General features: G+C 52.0%; 1 protein-coding gene across 9 annotated transcripts in view; it reads left to right on the plus strand.

Moving 5' to 3' along the window:
* Positions 1-19,798, plus strand: part of GATAD2A (GATA zinc finger domain containing 2A) — a 100,993-nt gene that overhangs the window by 68,146 nt on the left and 13,049 nt on the right. For all 9 annotated transcript variants that reach the window (XM_027084822.1, XM_027084829.1, XM_027084823.1 and 6 more), the window contains exons 4-6: positions 16,503-16,635; positions 16,738-16,869; positions 18,718-18,807. In XM_027084822.1, the coding sequence (XP_026940623.1) occupies positions 16,503-16,635; positions 16,738-16,869; positions 18,718-18,807 (355 nt within the window). The remainder of the gene's footprint in view (positions 1-16,502; positions 16,636-16,737; positions 16,870-18,717; positions 18,808-19,798) is intronic.

The following is a 19,798-nucleotide window of genomic DNA, read 5'->3' on the forward strand; positions in this document are numbered from 1 at the left end:
GCAGTAGCACCTGAGCCATTAGAGCTGTTCTTGGCTTTAGTTTTTCTGGCTTTCTGCCTTCTTGCAAGGTTTAACAGACTGTAAAATGCACCAGAAGTACATCCTCTGTTTACCAAGGCTGCAAAAGCAGGGCACCTTTGTTGAAGCCGGTATCCTTGATGACAGAATCACTGCCCCATCTTTCTTTTCGGACTTTGGTAGTGGAGGGCGACACTCTGTATAGAAGTTAGGATTCTCAATGGCAGATCATTTGCTCTTAAGACAGGGCTTGGCCACCCACAGTGGTGAGTGTGGTGTGTGGGGCATGTCATCCACACCCATGTTAATGCCTGAGTCCTCTTCCAAAGTGAAAATGAACCTGAAAGTAACATGATAGTGCTTCCGCCTGTCATCTGTAATGTTGGATTGTGTGGATGGCCTTGTTTTGTTCTGTTCTGTATAGAAATGGAGTCCACAGGAGAAGGTATGTGCATCACTTAACGTTTCCAAGATGACTCCGTACGTTATAGAGTCCTTGTTTGGGTGGACATGCTTTACAAGCGGCCTTTGGGAGAAGAAGGATACAGTAAACCCGGGGTTGCATTGCCCCGCCAGGAAGTACTGTTGGTGCCTGCCGTGTATGCCTCTCCTGCTGCGGTTTTCACACATGTATCCACCTGTGTACAGAACCTTATCACCCCAGAAAGTGCCCTGGAGCCATACATACATTTCCTGCCCTCCCTGATTGGGTGTGTTCTCCCACTCTCCACCAATCTTGCCTCTTCTCAAACTTCCTAGAAATGGAATCATAGAGTATGTGCTTGGTGGGGTCTGGCTTCTCTCACTCCACGTGATTAGGATTCATCTCTGTTGTGTGTATCAGCATTTTGCTGAGGGACTCCCGCGTGGATGTGCATAGTCGTCCACTCGCCTGTCCACCGATACTGGGCAGTCTCCAGTTTGGGGTGCTGTGATCATTCCCGTAGAAGTCTTTCGCGTGGACATCGATCATCATTTCTCTTGCTAAATACCTAGGGGTCAAATTGCTGGGGTCACAGGGTAGGTGGGTATTGAGCTGTTTTAAAGAAACTGCCATGCCTTTCCCCAAAAATGTCTGGGTGGTTTTACTCTCACAGGCGTGGAGGTCCAGCTAACTTAATCCTCACTTGGTGTTGTCAGGCTTTACAGTTTTAGCCATGGAGTCTTCAGAGAGGTCTGAGTCCAGGTCCTGGCCTGCTTGTGTGACCATCAGCCCTCTCCCTTCCATGACAGAGGGTGAGGCCAGCGATGGTTGCTGCGCCAGCTTCCCGCGTGGGTGTGGGTGTGGGTGTGGGTCCTCCACGGCGATGTGCAGACGCGAGCCCCCCTCCTACCCTGTTCTCCCCACCATGCTCCACTGCAGCTGTGCCTGACCCACCGGCCAGCTGTCTGCTGGAATGTGCGTCCTTGAGTGATTCAGGGGAATGTTACACAGCTGTGGGCGTGATGGCTCTGGAAAGGGCTCTGGTTCTCTCACAGCCTGAGTGAGTGTGATTGTGGCCCTCACCCTGGCTCCTCCTACAGTCGCCAGCGATTGACAGCCCCCCCCCCCCACAGTGTGAGAGCTTCGGAAGTCACGCAGCCAGGAGCCTGTTCCTTCTGTGTGACGATTACTTCCCTCAGTGTGTGTGTGGGGGGGCTTTGGCACTCTGTGGGAGGCTCTTGGGGAGCCCAGCCCCTCCCCAGCACCTGTTGTGGGCTGGCCTTTCACTTGCTAGTTCTCTGTCTGCGGCTGGGCGGCTTCCAGGAGGGGCCAAGCAGCCTTGGGGAGCAGCTCCATCAGTTCCAACTAGAAATCCATAGCCTGCTTGCATTTCAGCACGTAAGAGCTGAACTGAGAGGTACGTTCCTTCAGAAATCGGTTCCTCGTTCTGGATTCCCCTGCCTCAGCTGCCACCTCTCCAAACCTCTGTGACTTCTTTCCATCTCCTCATTCGCTGCCTCTCCCCTTCCCTTGGGGCTCCTCATCCCGGTTCTCCTCTGTCCACCTGTCTTTATTCTGGGCCGTTATCTTATCCCAGGTTTGTAATAATTGTACTTTGAGGGGTTCACCTGTACTTCTGAAAATCATTAGATTATTTTTGGATGGCAGAGTGACAGACTCTGGGTGCCCTGTTTCTAACTCTTAGAGTGACCTAGTTCACATGGGGCATATTGTGAGCCAGCCTGGTGACAGGTAAGGAGCTCCACAGTTTTGCCACTTCCCTGTTGCCTTTACGGCGCCCTCCTCTGGCCTTGGAGGGGATGGTTTCTCACTGGATAGTGCCAGCCTTCTGGGGATATTACTGTGTGGCTGCCCTGACAGGACCCAGCAAGCCACCGTCTACAGTCATCAGGATAGTAGCTGTAAGCACTTGTTTGTTTAACAGTCAGGAACTCTTCTCCTCACACATGTGTGAGTTAAGCAGATTGGCAGATTAAGCAGATCATTTCCTTATTTTGAAATTATTCAGTATAATTCTGCAATTGCAGTTTCTGATATCCTCTTATGGCATGTATTCCTGCTGGTGCTTTGCCACATGCTGACAGGCAATGCCCTCACTGCTGTAGTGGGTTTAAACATTCTACCTATAGTGGTACACGAGGGAGGGTCTCTGGCCAGCCCTCTGCCATGGAGGCTCTGCTTTTATATACATTGCTTTTTATCTTACAGTCAGTTTCTCTGACATGAGGAGAGCAGGTGTACCGGAACCATAACCAACCCTGGGGGTGGGGATGGCGAGTGTGCTGGCCTGAGGGATCCCATCCTGTCCCTCATGGCCACCTAACCTGGTGCAGAAGAAGGATGAAGGGAGCTCTGTTTGTAGAACAGGTAGAAGCAGGAGTGAATACCCAGCACTTCCCACACATACCGTGTGTCACCCCAGGTGGGGCAAGCAGGATTTATACCAGGAGAGGAGTATTTTCTCAGTTAGCAGAATGTGCCCTGGAGGAAAAAGAGAGCTGGCCTGATTGCAAGAGATTTCTGGGTTTTTTCCTCAAGAAGATGAGCACTCGAATTGTAATTTGTGAGCCTGAAAGGGAGCGGGGGATAGCAGGTGGTTAAAAAAAAGAATGTGGGGTCTGACGGCTCAATTTCACTCACACCCCTGTGTAGCCCAGGACAGTTCACCCCACCCTTGGAGCCCACCATCTCCTCTGAAGTGAGGCATAGTCCAGTAAGGTTTGTCACAGCACTGATGGAAAGGAGACTTGGGACTCACAGGTGTCCAAGAATGAGGGAGAGGGGAGCTGAGTTCCCTGTGGCTGATCCAGCTCTGTGGATGGGCCCGCCCGGGGGAGGCGGGGAGTGCGAAGGAGGTGGGGAGCGTCTGATGGGTGGAGAGATGGGAGACATACCAGACGTTACTGTGTGTCCCCTTCCTTGGATCCCAAGCCATAAGAGTGCTTATTTTTAGAGCTTAAATCTTAAAAATAGTTGTGATGTAATCACATTGAAAAGCTTCAGGTCTTAGGGGGCACTGAAATCTGGTGACATGCAGAGTTCCTTAAAGCAGGCCCTTGATAGCTTTCAAAAGCAGCTTTAACACAACAGTGCTTTAAAGAGAACAACCAATCCAGGCACGTGTGGTATCTGTGGGCACTGTGGGAAAGAGCAGTCCGGGTGGCATGTCCTGGGGAGCTCACGGCCCAGAAATAGGGGTGCTCGGGCATCCAGCTAGCTCCCTGGAGCCATTGTGTTTGCCTGGAGTCAGGGCCTGAGAAGACCCATGGCGGTGGGAGCAGAGCCGGATGTGAGGCTGGGAAATGCAGCCCATGGACCACCCTCTGGAGCAGGGAGAGTTGATGCTCTGGATGTGGGTGGAGCTTGGAAGTTTGCTGGATGCCTGCATGTGAGAACAGAGGCAGACATGCTGGAGGAGGGAGGAGATGCCTTTGCCTGCAGTGCGGCATAAGGGGGGAGTGGGGCGTGAGATGCAGGATAGTTTCCTGGCGTTGGGGGCCTGGGGTGCCTGACCTGCCTCTATGGGAAGTCTGTGCTTGGCCTGCCCATCTGCATATGCAGGGTGTCCAAGCTGCCCTGGGCAGTGGCAAGTTCTCTGTGAACTGGGTAACTGTGGGGCCTGTACAGTTGCCGCTTTTTAAGGCCACAGGAACAGGGTTACCAAATTTTGTTGTCTTATAATTGAATAGGTTTTATAGGGAAATTACGGCGTATATGTGTGGTGAGTCCTGTTAAATTTTTAGTACGTCTTGCTTTTCAAAACTCAACTTTGGCAGCATGAAAAAACTACGTGGATTGCGGTATGTCAGGAGGACTGCACTTGGGAACCTCTGCTCAGACTGGCATCTGTGATGGGGACAGGAAACCCTTTGCTGAAAGCACTGGTGCAGCCCCTTTTCCATCTCTGGACCCCAGAGAACCTTTGGTCGTGTGGAAAATATGTTGACATTTACTGTGTTAGAAAATCTGAAAATAACTTATTTATTTAAAGATGACGATAATAAACCCATTACATGTTAGCATAAAGAACATTGCTTATAAAAAAAATAACTGTTTTGCAGATCTCTTTAATAAGTAGACAGCTGGATTCTCATATCTGCTTCTTCATCCAGTCTCTTGTGATAAGTTTTTAGGGATGAAGCATGTGAAGAAAATCCAGCCTGACACAGAGAAGCAGTTTGAGCAGGGAGGAGTATTTGGTTAGTCTTGGATAATTGTGTGTTTCTTCCTTTAATACGACACCAAAACACAGAGTGGCCATTCCTAACGGTTAGTTGCACTGTAGACTCTGAAACCTCGATTATCAGTGAAGTTTTTGTACTCAGTTACAATAAAATCTGTCAGTCTCTCTTGCACCTTGAACAGAACAATTTTTTTTTAAGTATCATTTTAACTTTATTTTAATTAATTAATTTATCTTTGGCTGCATTGGGTCTTCATTGCTGCACGCGGGCTTTCTCTAGTTGCGGCGAGCGGGGGCTACTCTTTGTTGAAGTGCGCGGGCTTCTCACTGCGGTGACTTCTCGTTGTGGAGCACGGGCTCTAGGTGTGCGGGTTTCAGTAGTTGTGGCTCACAGGCTCAGTAGTTGGCTGGCGGGCTCTAGAGTTCAGGCCCAGTGGTTGTGGCGGGCTTAGTTACTCCGTGGCTGTGGGATCTTCCCGGACCAGGGCTCAACCCCGTGTCCCCTGCATTGGCAGGCAGACTCTTAACCACTGTGCCACCAGGGAAGTCCCTGAACAGAAGAATTTAAAAAAAAATTTTAGGATTGTTTTAGATTTACAGAAAGTTTGCAAAGATCGTTCCTGCACACCCTTTCCCAGTCTCCCTCATTGTTAACAGATTACTGTGGAACATTTGTCACGAGTAATTACTATTAACCAAAGTCTATATTGTCTATTCAGATTTCCTGTTTTTTTACATACCTTTTCTGTTCCAGGATCCCACATGACATTTTGTCGTTATGTCTCTAGGCTTCTCTGGGCTGAGACAGTTTCTCAGACTTTCTTGGTTTTGACGACCTTGACGGTTTGGAGTTAGGTGTTCTGTAGAATGGCCCTCAGTTGGAATTGTCTGGTGTTTTTCTCATGGTTGGACTGGGTTTTGGAGAGGAGGACCTCAGAGGGGAAGTGCCCTTCTCATCACACATGTGTCCAGGGCACGTGCCATCAGTGTGACTTGTCACACCTTGATCACCTGGGTGTATGTCAGGTGTCTTCACTGTAAAGTTACTTTCCTTCTCCCTTTCCGTGCTGTGCCCTTTGGAAGGAAGTCAGCTCACACCTAAGGAAAGGGATGCGGAGTCATGCTCCACCTTGAGAGTGGAGCGTCTACACAAATTATTTTGGGTTCTTCTGCCTAGATTTGTTTTTTCTCTCCCTGAATGATCTTTTACTCATGTTTGAGTTTGTAATACCATCGAACATTAGAAAATATTAGTTTACTGAGTTACAGAGATCTTTCAAATACTGATATATTTCATTTTACAGTATCGCGGAATCAGATTAGTTAATTATCCGATCTGTTGGGAAGCTCTTGGGCTCACAAATTTTCCAAAATTCTACATTTTGCTTGTTGGAAGCTCAGACATTATCATTAGTGACATATTATCGGTTGTTTTCCTTGAAGTGAACAGGCTTTGCTTTGACCATTTTGGGGAAAGTGTGTGCCAGACACTCAAGTCTGAATAACCACAGCATGTCTGTCCGACCTTCCTTCAAGCATCATGAACGCTCAAACGTGTGATTTTTTTCCTGCATATCTGTTCTGCTTCTGTATGCAACAGGAGTGCTTTATCTTGTCACAGAATATTAAAAAGACATGTTCTCAAATGCTTGAGTTTTAATAAAATCAATAGCTTGTACTTCATGCAGGGCGTTGCCTACAGCGTGATGACACTGTGAGTCTTGGCACAGTTTGGTGCAGCTCTCCTGACTTGGTGAAAAAGGCAAATGTCATCTTGATGTTACAACAGCCTGGCAGAGCCCCTGAAGGGGTCCTGAGGACCACTCTGGGAGGACCGCAGGCAGGCTGTCCACAGTGGGCACAAGCAAGGATGCCTGGCAGGACTCTGAGCTCACACTCAGGCAGGACAGTGGTTAATGGCCTGATGGGGTCAGACAGTGAGAGGAAGAGAAGCCCTCAGCCTGGGATCTTGTCCCTAGAGACCTCGGATTGCAGGGAAAGTGGCCGGATGAATCAATTCAGAGCTAAATTATAGCAGAAAAGGTGATGGGGGCTGCCCTGAGTGTGCACATTACTACGTTCTGCAAGGATGGGGAAGAGAGGTGGGGTCATCATCCGTTGACTAGATGCACTTTCTGTGCCCTTTACCATTCACAGCATCCTCTCATGGTCAGTGACATCCCATTCTGCAGATGAAGAAACTGAAGCTCTTTGAGGTTTGGTGACTGGGCCAGGTCCCAGGAGCCACTGACGAGTGCCCAGCCCCCCAGAGTCCTCATGGCTGACCTGGGCGGAGTCTCACAGCTGCTTTGCTTAGAGCAGGTCAGGTGGGGTGGGTGGGGGACACCTGAGCCGTGCTGGGAGGACATCCCCTGGGATTTGCCAGGGCGTGGAGGGGCAGGACCCAGCAGTTTGAAACACAGATATTTAAGAGGGGGCAAGAAAGTTCCAGGCAAATAGAGCACTTTCTATTTATCACAAGAGTTTGTGGTCATTGCAAGCTGGAAAACAGTGTTTGTTTCTCGAGTGAGGTTTCATCTGCACACAGCTGACTTGCTGTGAGTCAGTGAGGAAGCTGGCATCCCAGGAGGTGTGTTTGGGTTCATCTGGTGTAGGGAGTCCCTCCGTGCTGCAGCGTGCTCCTGAGTTTCTCCCTGGAGGAACGTTGGCCTGGCATGCGGGTACGGTGACAGAGCAAAGAGGCGATGCTAGCGATAGTGCTGTGACCAGCAGAGGGGTCCCACACTCCTTTTACCTTAATTCCCCAGGCCCAGGCCCTTTGGAAGCCTGGATTCCCGAGTGCTGAAACCCCACGCAGCTTCCTCAAGCAGGTAGCGGTCCATGTGTAGTAAGAGTTGTTTCCCAGTCAAGTCCAAGGACCACATCCATGTCCTCGCACTGTCATCTCTTTATCACCTCAGAGACTTGGCATGCAGATGCTGGTGGCTATCCAGCATCCTTCAAGTATAAATAAAAATATTTTCCCCTTTTTAACCTAGTCCAAAAATGGTATTTGATAACCTGAGTTAGAGGCCTCAGCTGACAGTTATGTGAGACCTACCCTTTCCTGCCCTGCATCTCCTTTTTGGGATGCCATTTAGCCCCCTTCAGGCTATGGGTGCCCAGCTGGTCTGACTAGGACAGGAGGCCCAGGTCCCAGTGCACTGTGGAGTACACCTGGCAGACCTTGGCGTGCCAGAGTTGACCAGGCCTGCCAGAGGTCCATAGGAGGCTGGGCCTGCTGTGGGCCCAGGTTATCCGCAGGCCATGGGTGTGTGGCCTCAGGAAATCACTCTCTTAAGACTCTTTCCGCACCTGTGGATGTGGGTGATGTGGGTGACAGTTGAGCAGTTGAGACGATCACATGGAAGCATGCATCTTGGTGGTTGGCACAGGGATGGCCATCAAAAAGGGTCAGCAAATGTCCTGGGTGATTTTCCCAAATCTGACATAAGTCAGCATTTCAGTTCTGACTATGTGGTCATTTCTAATAAGTGCCCCTTTCCAAATTTCTGAGCAGAGAGCGTGCTGAATCGGATTTAACCTTCCTGGTGGTGACCCGACTGGAACATGTTGCCTGCTGGCAGGGTCATGCTGCAGTGACCTCCTTGGGTGGGTGCTGGCCCTGCAGGCTGTCCCATTGCCATTTGATGTCAGGGTCTTTTTGTGGAGCCACTGCCAGTTGCTGGCCCAGGGAACACTCCCTTCTGCCCATTCTTGGCATGTTTCTCCATCGACTCTGCATGCCCCCAAAACTGGCCCCTATCCCTGCTTCCAGTCCCAGTGAGGTCCTCTGGGTCTCCCTAGCCAGGCTGTGTGACTTCTGGGGGCTCCTGGGTTCCTAGAAGGATCCCCAGCAGGACAGGCTGGATGCCACTGATGGCACAGTGCTCTTCCACTGCAGCTGCCTCTGCCCTGGGACTGCCCGCCTCTGTGCTGGGGGCCCTGGTTGGGGGATGGGCTCTCGGGACCAGACCCTGGTCACACTTGCTCTCTTCCTTTCTTCCGAGATGTTCGGCTGTTGCCATGGCAGGGTGGGCCATAATGGAGTCCCAGAGAGATAGCCGGACCTGGAGTCTCCAGGAAGAATTATGGCTGGGTTTCAAAAATCCTGTCCCAGCTGCTCACCTCCATGGCCTCTGTGGCCTAGAAGCAAAATGTATTCTGACTTCCTGGCCCCCACAAAGCAGGCTCTGGGCTTTTGTCTTGACATCCCAGCCAACAGGGTGTCAAGTTACAGTGCTGGGAGAAGTGGTAATGGATGCCAAGAAGGGAGTTGAGGGGGAATTGGGGGAATTGCGCAGGGGAGCCCAGGGAGCCGAGGGAGCTGAGGGGCTGGGGCTGGCGGGAAGCAGGTGGGCTCTGGGGGGCGCGGCAGGGACCAGGCACCCGTCAGTGCCTACCAACCCCAAGGGCAAGCAAGTGTTCGGCTTTGGGGCGCACCTGTGTCTGCATGCAGCGGTTCCCTTTCTAATCACATCGGGTGTGTCTGAATGGATGGGGCCCCTTGGGAAAGGAGGGTGGGGTGTCATGGGGTCCCAGTGAGCAGCTCCCATGCCCAAACGGCTGTGAAAGATCCCAGTGGTGTGTGTCTGCGGAGATGCCCAATATGCAACTGGGAACTGTCAGTGAAATGTTACCAGGTAGTAGGACTAACCTGGGAACTGGTGATAAACGTCGTATTTTTCTCTCTTTAGGACGTTTCTAGAAGTATTTCTGGAATGGGAGTGCTCATTGGATTAAGTACATGGAATTGCTTTCCAGCGTTGACTCAGACACCACTCCCGGTAGTGCCTGAAGCCGCTGGTAGTGGCTCCCAGACCTGAGGATGGCCCCCTCCTCTCCTGTGGGACCTTCTGTATATACACCCCCTTTTCTTTGTTGGGCAGCCCTGTGCTCCTGCTGGGCAGTCCTAGAGCTATGCTCCAATCCCTTCCCAAGTCTGCATCTGCCCCGGGCAGCCTCTGTGTGCAGAGAAGTACTGCTGGTCCTTTTGGGGGGATTTGAGGTTCAGCAGGGATGGTTACTTGAGTAAACCTTTTCTTTCCCACCTTCTCTCTCCCAGGGTACTGTAGTGTCTAGAGTAGGTGGCCTTGTTGAGTCTGAGGGAGGCCATGGCATTATAGTGGCGTAGGCCAGCTCGCTGGGGGCAGAGCTGGGCTGCCGGCCCCATTAGTTTAGTGGTTTAAAGTAACTGTATTGGTGTAGCATCATCTGTCAGGTCTGCTGGTTCCAGCTGGGTGCAGCTTCTTGGGTTCTCATCTTTGTAGTCCCACGTCAGCTGGATTGGGTGTCCCCAGTGGCTTGGTTACTCATGTAGGATGGCTGGACCCATCTCTGTGTCTGTGTCTGTGACCCTCTTTGCAAGCAGCTAGTTTGGCATCCTACTCTGGGGTGGTCTCTCAGAGCAAATGTTCCAAGGGCCCAAGCACAAGCTTTTTTTTTAATTATTATTTTTTAATTAATTAGTTTTTATTTATTTATTTATTTTTGGCTGCGTTGGGTCTTTGTTGCTGCGCGCGGGCTTTCTCTAGCTGCGGTGAGCAGGGGGGCTACTCTTCGTTGTGGTGAGCAGGCTTCTCATTGCAGTGTCTTCTCTTGTTGCGGAGCACAGGCTCTAGGTGTGCGGGCTCAGCAGTTGTGGCTCGCGGGCTCTAGAGCGCAGGCTCAGTAGTTGCGGCGCACGGGCTTAGTTGCTCCGCGGCATGCAGGACCTTCCCGGACCAGGGCTTGAACCTGTGTCCCCTGCACTGGCAGGCGGATTCTTAACCACTGTGCCACCAGGGAAGTCACAAGCACAAGCTTTTGAGGCTGTGACCTTGCTTCAAAAGCTTGCATCGTTGCTTCCTCTATGTTCCTCACTCCTGGCCTCAGAGAGTGAGCCACAGAACTAACCCAGATCCTGGGGATAGGACCGGACACGAGGACGTGAGCATGGGGAGGCATGGATCACTTGGAATGAGCTACCTCCACGGTGCTCTTCAGGACTGAATGGATGGCCTCGTAAGGGTGTAGTGTGGTGGTCCTCTGTACAGGGTTTTGTCAACCAGGTGTATTAGGACTCCTCCTTAACATCCACCAGAGTCCTGGACTCATAGGTTAGGAGTTGGACTTCCAGGGCCTAGTGCTTGACAAGACATAATGACACAGAATTCAGAAATCCTTTTTTTTTTTTTTTTTTTGCGGCACGCGGGCCTCTCACTGCCGTGTCCTCTCCCACCGCGGAGCACAGGCTCTGGATGCGCAGGCTCAGCGGCCATGGCTTACGGGCCCAGCCGCTCCGCGGCATGTGGGATCCTCCCGGACCGGGGCACAAACCCGTGTTCCCCGCATTGGCAGGCAGACTCTCAACCACTGCGCCACCAGGGAAGCCCCAGAAATCCTTTTAAGTGAGTTTGCACATCCTTTACCAGTGCAGCATCTGTGTGCGTGTGGAAAGAGCTGCTCACATGTGCGAGGTGATCGGTCAGTCTACAGGCATTGCAGATTCCTTGTGAACTCATAGGCCCCATCCTGGAACCAGGTGCAGGGAAGAGGAGGAGGTAGGTGCATACCAGCTGTGTCATCTGAGCACCCACAGAGCAGGCCCAATCTCTGTCTTCACCGGGTTTGAGAATATTCACGTGTTACCCAATTGACTGCTGTGTGCCGAGTTGACCTTCACAACAAGCAGCCCCTTACTGCCTCAGGAGAGGTTGGGGCCTGAACTGCCCTGATGGCCTCCTACGGCATCCGAGCCTCCTTGGCACTGAGGTCTCACCTCACGCAGTAAACCCCACCCAGTGGGGCAGGAATTACTGTCCCCATCCTTGTAGGGGGCACAGAGGGGGAAGTGTCCTACCCTGGGCTTCTCACTTGCAAGAGGCAGAACCAAGTGAGAGGTTTTGTAAGGGTGTGACTCTCCCCCTCCCCTCAGTGTGTGTAGGCTTGGTGCACAGTGCCTGCTCTGGGAGGAAGCCCTGTGGCCTGTCCACCACCCAGCATGGCACTAGGAGGAGGGTCCTGTCCCTCTGGCTCTGGGGAGGTGGGAAGCCCTTTGCTTGTCGGGCCACCTTAGGAGCATCCTGGCCCTCACCGGGAGCTGTAGGGCCCCAGCATTGTGGAGATGGCTCCAGGTGGGACCATGGCTCCCTGGCTGCTATGCCTGTGGTGACCTCTGGCCCCAGCCCTGGGTGGGGGAACCCGTCTATCAAATGCGCAATGACAGCATTACCCTGGGAGGCTGTGGGAGAGTGAACTGAGCCAGCGCAGGGCTGCCATAATGGCACCTTGTAGGAGGGCAAGGCACTTTCTTGGATAGTTTGCTGAGGTGAGGGTGAGTGAGCTGGTCTCTGTCACGGGAGTGCCTCTGCTCAGGCTTGTGCTGCCCTTGAGTGGAAGCTCCCAGAGTTTTGCCCTAAGCTCCCTGCCTCCAAGATGGACAGTTAGAGGCAGGGCAAAGAAGGCTGCCCCAGACATGCACGCTGTTGCGGGGGCGGGTCCCGTGAGCACAGTGGGGTAGTGCTGACCACGGTCCCAGGGCGGGGCTTGGCCAGCCGGGGCCTTTTCTGAGGGCACAGGTGGTTTGAAGCGCATCTTGAAGTGTGAGTTGGGCCTCACAAGGGAGATGAGAAATATGACGGAGGAACATTCCTTGGAGGGGATGGTGGTGAGGGTGGGAGGAGCTCACGACAGGACGTACATGTGAGCAGCAACTTGGAGTTCAGGGGCTGAGGGCTGGAGAGGCTGTGGGCCTGGGAGGGCCGAATGGGCTCTAGAGGGAGGAATGCCCTGGGGGAGGGTCTGGTGGGGCCAAGACTAATGTTTGCTGAAACTGGCGCTGGGTCTGGAAAAGCCTCTCCCCTGCACCTGCCATACCCAGCAAACAGCAACCACCTGCCCCTCCCTGCCCAGCCAGGCCCAAAAGATGAGGGGAAGAGGGAGGGTTCTATCAGGGAGTAGTTGGCCACCAGCGCTGCTTGTCTTCCCTGGGTTAGCCCTGAGGAGCAGTTTGTTGTCCCCAGGCCTCATTTGGCCCACCCTCGTCCCCGGCTTCCCTAGTGTGTGCAGGCATCTTAGGGATCTTATAAAAGTGCAGGCTTTGATCAAGCAGGTCTGGGGTAGTAACGTGCCTTGGTGAAGCTGCTCTGCTGCTCAGTGGGCTGAGGCAGGTGGTGGTCCACTCCCATCTGCCCCTCCCCCTCCTGGTTTTGTGTCTGCCCATCCTGGTCGACCCTAAGGATGGAACTGCTTTTATCCAGGGGTTTCTCCCCACTACCTGACAAAGCACCTGCTTCTTAGGTTGGCTTTCAGCAAATTGGAGTGAGTGAGTAAATGAATGAGTGTGGATCAAGTGTGCCTTCCCCAGACATCAGGCAGGCCCATATTGAGAACAGCAAAGGTCAGAGCTGCATTCCCTTGAGACTGCTTCCCCTGGCACAGGCCAGTGAGACAGTAAATATTAACCTCACACTGACCGCTAATTGGTTAGCAGCTGGGATGGTAGTCTGGTGCTGTGAATGGAGGGATCTTGTCATGAGTTAAGTTTATAATCCCTGCCTTCCCTTTAGGAAACTTGGTGAAAGTTCTGGGCAGGTAACAGAACTCTGTTTAGCCACGGCCGGTATACAGGGGAGGAGGTAGTGAGACCATTTTTGCTAACAGCCTAGCCTGCTTCCAGGGATTTTTGTCAGTCATGTAAAATCTCTTCTGATCATAATTTTTTTTAATTTGGCTGAGCCAGGTCTCAGTTGCAGCATGTGGGATCTTTAGTTGCAGCATGTGGGATCTAGTTCCCTAACCAGGGATTGAACCTGGCCCCCCTGCATTGGTAGCGTGGAGTCTTAGCCACTGGACCACCAGGGAGGTCCCCGGATCATAATATTTTATATAAGGGTTCCCAAGATGGGCAGGATAGGCTTAATGAATTTGCCCTGAAATCATATAGCTTCTAAATAAACTTGGTGCCCAGGCAGCTGCCCTGGATTGAGGCAGTACACCTGGCCACTACAACTGTTCCCCTGGCATGTTCGGCTAGATTTCCTCTGCTTTGTTCTCCTGGCCTAAATGGTTTTATAATTTAAAATACGTTTTAAAAAAAGAATGCCCACAATAATTTTGAGCCTTTGTCAAATGCGTGTTCTTTTCCCTGAATTAAAAGAACCCTCTGGGAAAGTAATGAGAGCCTTGAAGCACCTTTGCTTTAAAATTGAACTTAGGAAAGTTTTTCATCTTGGAAATTAGCGGGGCTGGTGACCCTTCTGTGTTTGGAAGAGGTGACTCAGGTCCCTGTAACAATCGAACGGGCCGGCACCACACAGGAAATGCCTGCAGCCCGGCAGCCCCAGGGTGAGCTGGCGCCTCCATTTCCTGACAGCACCTGAACCCTACCTCACTTCTCAAAATGAAGGCTGCGTGTCACAAACTGGTTAGAACTGGCTGTTGCCATGGTTTTCACGTTGGAAGGCACAGTTAAAGGGTCACATGACTAAAGAGGGAAATGCCTTTGTCACATGACTTTTTGGTGGCCTGATTAGCATACAGGAAGTTCACTCCCTGCTGGCTGCTGGGATGCTGAGTGATCATTGATGGGAGGTGATGTCATCTCTTGGACGAGTTATTGATTAGTCTCAGTCCAAGATGGGACCTGGGAGTGCTGTGGTCAGAGTGGCCATCTCAGGGAGCTTCAGCTTCAACATGGTCCCAGTCCCTAACCCTACCCTCTTCCCTCAGGCAAATTTGAGCTTTATTAGACATCTCACCTTTGGAAGGCGTGCACATCCTCATTGAGGTGATAAAAAGTGATAAATCCCTGCAAGTTACCGTTGTCTCAGAGCGCTCTTGCTCAGGAAGCGCCTGTAGTTTGTAACTCCAGATGTGGTTCTGCCTGGGCTGCTCCTCTGCCCGTGTGTAGCCAGCTGCCTGGGAACCCACCTGGGCTGGGACCAGTGGCTGCACTCCTGTGCTGGAGCCTCGTGTCTGCTTAGTGCCTGTGTGCGTGTCCACAGAACCCGGAATTGGAGCCCCGAGGTCTTTTTTTTTTTTTTTAATATTTTTGGCTGCATCGGGTCTTCGTTGCTGTGCGCGGGCTTTCTCTAGTTGCGGCGAGCGGGGGCTACATTGTGGCACATGGGCTTAGTTGCTCCGCGGCACGTGGGAACTTGCCAGACCGGGGCTCGAACCCGTGTCCCCTGCATTGGCAGGCTGATTCTTAACCACTGCGCCACCAGGGAAGTCCCCCGAGGTCATCTTTAAAGTTGATTTTGGGCAGAGTTGGCAGTCAGCAGGGAGACACGGAGACTTGAAAGTGTGGTGTTTCCCGAATTGCATTGGTTTTTAGTTTGATGAGGCTCTAGTGAGACATCCCGGGTTACTTTATAGACAGCCAGCCAATTTCTGGACTTGAGAACGTGGGCTGCTAACCACAGTGAGGGGATTCTATACCTTGAAATGGAAGCCTTTTTTTGTTCACTCTCCTGGTCTCTTTTCTGGAAGACCATCCAGCAGCTGTGCTGGTTAAATCAGGTCAGGTCTGGGATTGTTGAGGTGCAGCAGCCATGCTGCTCTAGGAGGGGCCTGGGGAGGCACACTGCGGGTTGAGGGGCTACGGGAGTTAGGGAATGCAGTATCTGGTCCTCTGTGCCCATCCTTCCCTGAAGACACAGCTCACTCTGGGAATCGAAAGGGCAGTTGAGTGGGCTGTTAAAACACCAGTCCTCCATCTATAACTCTGTCCCCGCTCAGCCGGAAGGAATGGGACAACTTTGAGGTGTTACTCCCAGTTAACTTCATCGAGTTTGTTCTTTGGGCCACAGTGCCACCTAGTGGACACATTCAGTCCTTGGCTGGTTTTCCTGCTGATAGAAGGATTTGATTCCTTCGACACAAATGCTGAGGCCATATCTCAAGGGAAAGTTTATGTTGTGCCCTCAGCAAACAGAGCTGCTTGGTTCGGGACTAAGCACCGTCTCTGGGACCTGTTGGTCCTTACGTGTGGGGTCAGCAATGCCAGAGCAGAAGTCCAGCATCACTAGATGTGCATATATGTCCTAGGGGACTTGGCTGGTAGGGTTGGCGTAAGAGGGCAGAGGGTAATGGGCAGAGGTGGCTGGGAACTAGTTTGTGAGTGGATCAGGTGGGTGGAAAGTACCCAGATCTGTGAGAGAAAATGTTCCATGTTCCAGTCGGTTTCAAAACATGCAGCCACTACTGCCACATTGCCACTGGCAGGGTGAAGAGGCCACGTGTAGCCCAGGAAGGACTATCTAGCAGGCAGCCTTGGCCACCTTGTGAGGTGATGGCACCCCATGCTGGGGAGCTAGAATGTAGGCCGGCAACATGTGCATCAGCCCCTCTGTCTCCTGGGACGGGCGTGAGGGCTGTTAGCGAGTCTGGGTTTAGCAAAGAAAGGCTGATTTGCGTGGGAGCTGGACGCCCCATCAGGTGGCTTCCAACACGGGCAGGTAGGAGCCCTAGCAAGAGGCCCAAGATTCAGGACCCAGTATTTTTATTCAGTACTGAGCTACATGGTAGAGATAGGAGCCGTGGTGTTTTTCAAAATAACGGTGTCACCTTCAGACACGTAGGCATCCTCAGCCCGGGGGACACAGAAGTGGTTACCAAGAACAGTCCCGGCTTTTGAAGGGCTCAGCCGCAAACTGGCAGATTTGAGTGCCCCGTGGTGAGTGCGGTGAGAGAAGGCAGCCTGGGTGGGCAGGTGGTGGGGAGGTCTGGTGAGGCAGCCCTGCTTGCTGCCACCTTGTTGTGTCTGCGTCTGAATCCAGGCATCTGCGGAGTGTGGGGGTGGGGCTCTAGGGGACGCCGTCCAGCGCAGTCGGGACGCTCTGGTAGTAACCTGTGACTGTTCCTGTTCCACAGTGACATGAAGTCCGAGAGGAGAGCCCCTTCGCCCGACGTGATCGTACTCTCTGACAACGAGCAGCCTGCGAGCCCGAGGGTGAATGGGCTGACCGAGGATGCCTTGAAGGAGACCAGCACTGAGGCCCTCATGGTGAGCCTTGTCCCCATGCTGGGGAACCATCTCGCAGTGGAACAGCCTGTGTTCGCCGGCCCCCAGCTCTCCCCCTCAACCCTTGTTCTCTTGCCCTTGTAGAAAAGCAGTCCTGAAGAACGAGAAAGGATGATTAAGCAACTAAAAGAAGAGTTAAGATTAGAAGAAGCAAAACTCGTTTTATTGAAAAAGTTGCGGCAGAGTCAAATACAAAAGGAAACTACCACCCAGAAGGTATGTGCGCGTCTGTTCCCTCCTCAGTGGTCAGTGAGAGTCGTTTAGAACCAGGGACAGAAAGCCATGGTCATTTCCTTGGCCCACTGCTGCCCCAGGAGCCAGAAAGACTGGTCATGAGGGGTCAGGTTTCCTTAGGGGCATAGGAACAGGGTCTGAATTGGAAATTTGCAGACTCAAGTTCATGTTTTGGATTTAGCTTAGAGGATATCAGAGTACGTTTTGGTCTAGTATGTTCTGGATCTGAGTATGTAAACCTCATTCCCTGTAGACTCCATCAAGGAAATGGAGAGCAGGCATCTTTGACCATGCTGGAAGCACAGCTCTGTCTCAGACCCCTTTTCAGAAAGGCCTTCTGCCCTGTGGATGAATGTTCTGGCCAGCAGGGGCCGCTGTGGTTTTGTGGACAGATTGCTGAATGCCACAGGGTGCACCATAGCCCGGCCCCAGAGCTTCTACTCCTGTTAACCTCCCCTGATGCCTCAGGCTCCTTGTGCTGCTTCTAAATGCACCTTACCATGTAAGGCAAGGTCAAGTTTGTTTTGTCCTTTTTCGGTGTCTCATTCTGGGAAGGTTCCTGGTCGGTGACAAAACTACCCTTCCTTATATTCTAACCACTCTCTTAGTGAACCAGAAAGTAAATGCACTTCAGGCAGTACAGTGTGTAGAACATGTGTCCCCTTAAGGGAGCAGGACAGGGGGACGCTCACTGGTCTGACTTGGGGATTTGCTTGAGCCCCCACCCCCACCTGGTAAACAAGTGGACCAAGCCTGCCATCTGTTAATATCCCGATGGACAGAGCCTGCTCATTACTTGTTTCCTTGTTGATTGCTTAAGAATTGATGATGTGAACCAAGTCTGTCAGTGTCCCTTCTCTGGTGGAATATGTGACTTTAAGAAGTGCCTGGGGACTTCCCCAGTGGTCCAGTGGTGAAGAATCCTTCTTGCAATGCAGGGGATCCCTAGTTTGATCCCTAGTCAGGGAACTAAGATCCCACATGCAGCGGGACAACTAGGCCCGTGCACCACAACTACTGAGCTCGCGTGCCTCAACCCTGCATGCTGCGAACCACAGAGCGCACGCGCTCTGGACCCCATGTGCCACAACTAGAGAAGAGAAAACCTACATGCCACAACTAGAGAGAAGCCCCCGGGCCATAATGAAAGGTCCCGCCAACGAAGATCCTGCGTGCCGCAGCTAAGACCCAATGCAGCCAAAAATAAATAAATAAATAAATCTTTTTTTGAAAAAAAAGAATAAAGTGCCTGGACCCAACATTTTCTCACTAGGGTTGGGATTAACCTAAGCCTGGGGTCCTTCACCTCAGCCTCCACCACCAGCCTTTTTTGTCCCCTGAAGGGCAGAGATGGCACCTGAACCACAGTGATGCCAAGCACCCCCAGGGTGGGGGGGTAAAGGGTGCTGGAAGATCTGTCCTTTGTTTGTTTATTTTTATTTATTTATTTATCTATCTACCTACCTACCTACCTATCTATCTGTCTATCTGGCTGTGCTGGGTCTTAGTTGTGGCACGCGGGATCTTCGTTGTGGCATGTGGGCTCTTAGGTGCGGCATGCGATATCTTGTTCCCTGACCAGGAATCAAACCTGGGCCCCCTGCATTGGGAGCCTGGAGTCTTAACCACTGGACCACCAGGGAAATCCCCTTTATCTGTTTCAAACATGTCAGTTCCTGCTGCAAGGAACGTGGCAGGCGGGAAGCAGAACGTTTGAGAGCCTGATGCCTTTTGAAGAGGAAGAAAAGCAGTGCTCTTCTGTCAGAATTACGTGTGGGAGGAGCAGGGTTGGTGACCCTCTCATCTCCTGCATGTCCTGCTCTCTTGCAGCCCGCAGGCTCCACTGGGAGCTCTGTGACCACCCCTCCCCCGCTTGTACGGGGCACCCAGAACATTCCTTCCGGCAAGCCATCACTTCAGGTCAGTGTTCCCTCTGCGTCATGCTCCTGAGCAGCCCTGATCCAGTTTCTGCAAAAGCCCGCTCGTTTCTTCTGATTAGAGGCCGTCTGGTGGGAGCCCAAAAAATAAAGCATGCTTGTGTTCCCATACCCAACCCAGGCCCCTGTTGACATCATAAACAAATCACACAGATCTCGGAGGGCCCCTCCCATGACCACCCCTAGAGAGACTGGAGAGAGGACCAAGGTTCTAGGCAGACTGGGCTCCCTTCTGCCTGACTCTCTCAGGGCAGTTGGAGGGCCCAGTGGGGCCTTGTCCCAGCCCGGCTCACAGCCTCCTCTGCCCACAGGGTGAGATGGGCAGGTCTCCCACTTCCAGCCATAGGACAGAGAGGCCAGGGGCCCACCTCCCCTCAAACAGGCCTGAGCCCCCAGCTCAGACCAGCAGGCGGGTGGTACTGGTCCCAGTTAGCTGGACTCTTGCTGTGGTGGGGCCAGAGTCCTGAGTAAGCCTGAGTGAGCCCAGGTTGGCGTGGCTCTTGTCAGAGTCTGTTCCTGGTTCTTTTGTGTTTTGAATAAATAGGCATTTTAGCTTTTATTTTCTCTGCCACCACCCTTTTTTTTTTTTGACATTTTAATTTTTCTTTTAATCTTTTTTTTAAAACATCTTTATTGGAGTATAATTGCTTTACAGTGCTGTGTTACTTCCTGCTGTATAACAGAGTGAATCAGCTATATGTATACATATATCCTCATATCCCCTCCCTCTTGCGTCTCCCTCCCACTCTCCCTATCCCACCCCTCTAGGTGGTCACAGAGCCCTGAGCTGATCTCCCTGTGCTATGCGGCCGCTTGCCACTAGCTATCTGTTTTACATTTGGTAGTGCATATATGTCCATGCCACTCTCTCACTTCGTCCAAGCTTGCCCTTCCTTCTCCGCCACCACCTTTTTCTGGGTAATGAGTATGTGCTTTTACAAAAACAGCAAACCTGTTTGTTTAAAAAGTCATGT

Source organism: Aethalodelphis obliquidens, unplaced genomic scaffold (genome assembly GCF_003676395.1).
Source record: "Aethalodelphis obliquidens isolate GAN/ISIS:26980383/991018 unplaced genomic scaffold, ASM367639v1 scaffold53, whole genome shotgun sequence".
In the NCBI taxonomy this organism is placed as follows: Eukaryota; Metazoa; Chordata; class Mammalia; order Artiodactyla; family Delphinidae; genus Aethalodelphis; species Aethalodelphis obliquidens.